We start from the raw sequence: 5288 nt of genomic DNA on the forward strand, positions 1-5288 counted from the left end.
TCTTCGCATGTTTGCTGAAACCAGGGAGTCTTACATTTAACAGGAGTCTAGGAGCTTTGTTTCAGGATATGAAGGGGATCATTGCATACTAAATACATCGATGTCAAGTCTTGACATGAAATGAGTCCTATGTCGAAGAAAGTTACGAACAAACCTAATTTTAAGTTTTGGGGAGGATAGGCCGACATTGTTGAAGATAGGCTAGGCTAATAAACTTGGTGGGTTTAAGTATAATGGACTCAGAGAAGATTCCATTAGAAAAATATGGTTTTTCCTCTAGGAACCTTTTTCGTCAACGAGGCAAGAGGCGACTGTAATCTTTGTTTTAGGAACAAAGTTTCATATCCGTCTAGCGTCGTTTAATGTTAAAACGATATCTCAAAATCGTGATTCTAACGTCATAATTCAAAAATTAAATCCATAATTTCTCATTTAAGGATTTTGTTATAGCTTTAAACGACGTCGTCTCTTACTAATGGCTAAATGTTTCTTAGATGTTATGTTAACATATTTTTGGATATGATGTTCATTTAGGCTTAGTCAATGAAAGATGATGCATTAAAAACTAAGTCAACGAAAAGTTCATGTTTTGAATGGTCACATAGAAAGTTCATGATTTAAAAGACCAAAATGTGAAAGTTAATGCACTACTATTATTTTTTTTAATTAAAAATTAAATTATTTTACTTAGTGTAAGATAATGTTTTTCTTTCAAAAACAGTATTTTAGAATTAATACATCTCAATTGTTTGTGCAATAAATAAAGATTTTTATTTAAAATGATTATATCCTATAACGATAGTTGATTTCATATTTTGAATGATTTCAATAATGACATAAACTCTTAATATAGTAATTGACATAAAACCTTAGTCCTTTTACATAAAATTTTGAATTAATTTCTTTTGGTATGAATGTTAAGTTTATCATATATTGTTCAACGTTCAAACAATTTCTTTCTCTTTTTTTTGGTATGAGTGTTATGTTTTTTATATCTTGTGTTAAATCTTTACCACCAAAACTTTAAAATTGCAAAAAATTAATATAAGAATTAATGAATACCAAAAATCTAAGAATTGACTATTTTAATGCGATCTAATTAGCACCACCCTTATTTTGTGTATATAAATAAACAAATCTTTCACTCACAAAAACATATTCTTAAGTTAAAAGAAAAAGAAAAAACATATATTAGTACTATTCCAAAATTTCTCTTCCCTTTTTTTTTTTGAGTCAAAAACTTATAATTTGTTTTCCTAAAAAATAAACACCAAGAAATCAAAAGGAAAGTAAAAGATTAATATAAAGAAAATAGAAAGAAGCAAAGACAGATTGGTCACATTGTCTTAGCGTAGAAATGGTATCTACACTAAGCTCTGTGAACTCTCTGTTCTCTGCGGCGTTCACATTGCATTTTTGGGGTATACCGACTCCGGAAAGCCATTTACATTTGGCAGTCCATCATTCCAGGCAGTTGCGGAGCGGTTTCTCAACAGCGAGGCCTCGTCGTCTTCTTCTTTGCAACAATCACTCTTTACTGTTCATCACAAACAGAATGTTCAAGAGCTATGCACATTGTACAACAATCTTGTTGAGCAGACACGTGCTGAGGAAGTGAAAGCGATGAAGGCAGCTGCGTCTATGGAGCCGTTTCCAGAAGATGCGTGGTGGAAAATGCATATGACTAAGGAACAAGATCAAGAAGAAGCAAAAATGTTGCTGGACAAGTTTGAAGGGCTCTATGAGAAGTTGTGTGATGAAATTGATGTAAGAAGTCAAAGAAGAGATGCCGCGAGAAATGACATATGATTTATACGTACTTAATATATCATTTGTTGTGTTGTTGTGATGATGTGTTGTTGTACTGTCTTTTATTTTTATTTTATGCATTGTTAATGTTTTCTAAATCATACAATCCAATAAAACAAAAATAATATTTCATTTTAAATGTTATTTGAGAAACATACTGAAAAACATAAATAAATCAAACTTAGAATAAATGAGGGTTTCCTATCTCATTCAAGTTCATACTTTTGCAAATGTAATTTTGTTGTCTACCACTCATTTACCTTTTCTTGTCTATGATACATATATCAAAATCTAGTGGTCATGAATTTTAGACTTTATGAGGCTCAGTGTCTATCAAAATATTTTTTTATGGACCAAATTAAACAACATATATTTTGACATTTTCATCTTATTTCTTGTGTATCAGTAGCTCAAAACATAATTATACATTGTCCGCTATATTTCGCACTTGTAATTTTGTTGTCCATGTCCCAAATCTCTAACAATAGTTAAAACGACAGCCTATTCTATTTTTTAATTCGTTAACTAATAATCTCATATTTATTAACTAGCTATTATCAAGTATACTAACAGCAACAAGCAAAAATAAATTAACTAAACTATCAATCAAACCACTTTTAGATATAAACCAAATAACCATTAAACCAATAATTCTACAAGCAATACAAATACCATCATTCTTAACATGCTTCTAATCCAACTTCCAAAAGAAGAAAAAAACATTAAAAACACCAATTCGATCATAGATCAACCTCATCTTCATGCCACGATTCCACGATTACGCTTTCTTCGCCTGCACTATAACATAAAGATATGCGTGAGAATTATCACAAATAGTTAGAAAGATGACCCCCATGTAATACCTATAGACACAAGCAAATTAGAAAAAACAACACTCTATCAAACAACAATAAAATCAGACCATACATAACAAGAACAAAATATCTCATAATCCAACCTAGTGTCGACCTCCACATCAACACATCTGATGTCGACTGATACCCACCTGGTGTCTATCTACGCTGCCTCTTAAGATACTGTAGAATCACCTCTTATCAATCCTGAAGAATCCTTGCACCATACACGACCATGAACAAACCCTAACCACCAAATCATCACGTGATCTTTTCTTGGGGGTTTTCCTCATTCGCACAGTTCAATCAATCAATTCCTATAAGTCACCCATCATAATCCTACTCTATCTCAAGAACACTTAGCTGTCAGGTTCTTTTAGGATCTTTGACCAAAAAAATAAGTGTACTTTCATGACATAGTTAGAAAAGTCAAATCTTTTAAACTTCTCTACATGTTTGCTGAAACCAGGGAGTCTTACATTTTACAGGAGTCTAGGAGCTTTGTTTCAGGATATGAAGGGGATCATTGCATACTAAATACATCGATGTCAAGTCTTGACATGAAATGAGTCCTATGTCGAAGAAAGTTACGAACAAACCTAATTTTAAGTTTTGGGGAGGATAGGCCGACATTGTTGAAGATAGGCTAGGCTAATAAACTTGGTGGGTTTAAGTATAATGGACTCAGAGAAGATTCCATTAGAAAAATATGGTTTTTCCTCTAGGAACCTTTTTCGTCAACGAGGCAATAGGCGACTGTAATCTTTGTTTTAGGAACAAAGTTTCATATCCGTCTAGCGTCGTTTAATGTTAAAACGATATCTCAAAATCGTGATTCTAACGTCATAATTCAAAAATTAAATCCATAATTTCTCATTTAAGGATTTTGTTGTATCTTTAAACGACGTCGTCTCTTACTAATAGAGATGACTAAATGTTTCTTAGATGTTATGTTAACATATTTTTGGATATGATGTTCATTTTGGTTTAGTTAATGAAAGATGATGCATTAAAAACTAAGTCAACGAAAATTTCATGTTTTGAATGGCCACATAGAAAGTTCATGATTTAAAAGACCAAAATGTGAAAGTTAATTCACTACTATTATTTTTTAATTAAAAAATAAATTATTTTACTTAGTCTAAGATAATGTTTTTCTTTCAAAAACAGTATTTTAGAATTAATACATCTCAATTGTTTGTGTAATAAATAAAGATTTTTATTAAAAATGATTATATTCTATAACGATAGTTGATTTCATATTTTGAATGATTTCAATAATGACATAAACTCTTAATATAGTAATTGACATAAAACCTTAGTCCTTTTACATAAAATTTTGAATTAATTTCTTTTGGTATGAATGTTAAGTTTATCCTATATTGTTCAACGTTCAAACAATTTCTTTCTCTTTTTTTGGTATGAGTGTTATGTTTTTCATATCTTGTGTTAAATCTTGACCAACAAAAGTTCAAAATTGCAAAAAATTAATATAAGAATTAATGAATACCAAAAATCTAAGAATTGACTATTTTAATGCAATCTAATTAGCACCACCCTTATTTTGTGTATAGAAATAAACAAATCTTTCACTCACAAAAACATATTCTTAAGTTAAAAGAAAAAGAAAAAACATATATTAGTACTATTCCAAAATTTCTCTTCACTTTTTTTTTTTGAGTCAAAAACTCATAATTTGTTTTCCTAGAAAATGAACACCAAGAAATCAAAAGGAAAGCAAAAGATTAATATAAAGAAAATAGAAAGAAGCAAAGACAGATTGGTCACATTGTCTAAGCGTCGAAATGGTATCTACACTAAGCTCTGTGAACTCTCTGTTCTCTGCGGCGTTCACATTGCATTTTTGGGGTATACCGACTCTGGAAAGCCATTTACATTTGGCAGTCCATCCTTCCAGGCAGTTGCGGAGCGGTTTCTCAACAGCGATGCCTCGTCGTCTTCTTCTTTGCAACAATCACTCTTTACTGTTCATCACAAACAGAATGTTCAAGAGCTATGCACATTGTACAACAATCTTGTTGAGCAGACACGTGCTGAGGAAGTGAAAGCGATGAAGGCAGCTGCGTCTATGGAGCCGTTTCCAGAAGATGCGTGGTGGAAAATGCATATGACTAAGGAACAAGATCAAGAAGAAGCAAAAAAGTTTCTGGACAAGTTTGAAGGGCTCTATGAGAAGTTGTGTGATGAAATTGATGTAAGAAGTCAAAGAAGAGATGCTGCGAGAAATCACATATGATTTATACGTCCTTAATATATCATTTGCTATGTTATTGTGATGATGTGTTGTTGTATTGTCTTTTATTTTTATTTTATGCATTGTTAATGTTTTCTAAATCATCCAATCCAATAAAACAAAAATAATATTTCATTTTAAATGTTATTTGAGAAACATACTGAAAAACATAAATAAATCAAACTTAGAATAAAATGAGGGTTTCCTATCTCATTTAAGTTCATGCTTTTGCAAATGTAATTTTGTTGTCTACTAATCATTTACCTTTTCTTGTATATGATACATATATCAAAATCTAGTTATCATGAATTTTAGAATTTAGGAGGCTCAGTGTCTATCAAAATATTTTTTTATGGACCAAATTAAACAAC

At 31.0% G+C, this 5288-nt stretch overlaps 2 protein-coding genes across 2 annotated transcripts in view; both read left to right on the forward strand.

The window, feature by feature from the left end:
- LOC17894250 (agamous-like MADS-box protein AGL29) overlaps window positions 1-1809 on the forward strand; it is a 3055-nt gene extending 1246 nt beyond the window's left edge. Inside the window, 2 exon segments of the mRNA XM_006300911.2 lie at window positions 1316-1378; window positions 1381-1809. Coding sequence (XP_006300973.2) covers window positions 1316-1378; window positions 1381-1809 — 492 coding nt within the window.
- A 2565-nt stretch (window positions 1810-4374) lies between these two features.
- On the forward strand, window positions 4375-4920 carry LOC17895850 (agamous-like MADS-box protein AGL29). The gene has a single exon (XM_006301254.1). It carries the CDS (start codon window positions 4375-4377, stop codon window positions 4918-4920), a length of 546 nt encoding a protein of 181 aa, XP_006301316.1.
- Window positions 4921-5288: the final 368 nt, after the last annotated feature.

The sequence above is a fragment of the Capsella rubella genome, unplaced genomic scaffold (genome assembly GCF_000375325.1).
Source record: "Capsella rubella cultivar Monte Gargano unplaced genomic scaffold, Caprub1_0 scaffold_2, whole genome shotgun sequence".
NCBI classification, from domain to species: domain Eukaryota; kingdom Viridiplantae; phylum Streptophyta; class Magnoliopsida; order Brassicales; family Brassicaceae; genus Capsella; species Capsella rubella.

What these genes read in the sequence shown, in the direction of transcription:
- LOC17895850 (XM_006301254.1), top strand. Translation starts at nt 4,375, where the DNA reads ATGAACACCAAGAAATCAAAAGGAAAGCAAAAGATTAATATAAAGAAA.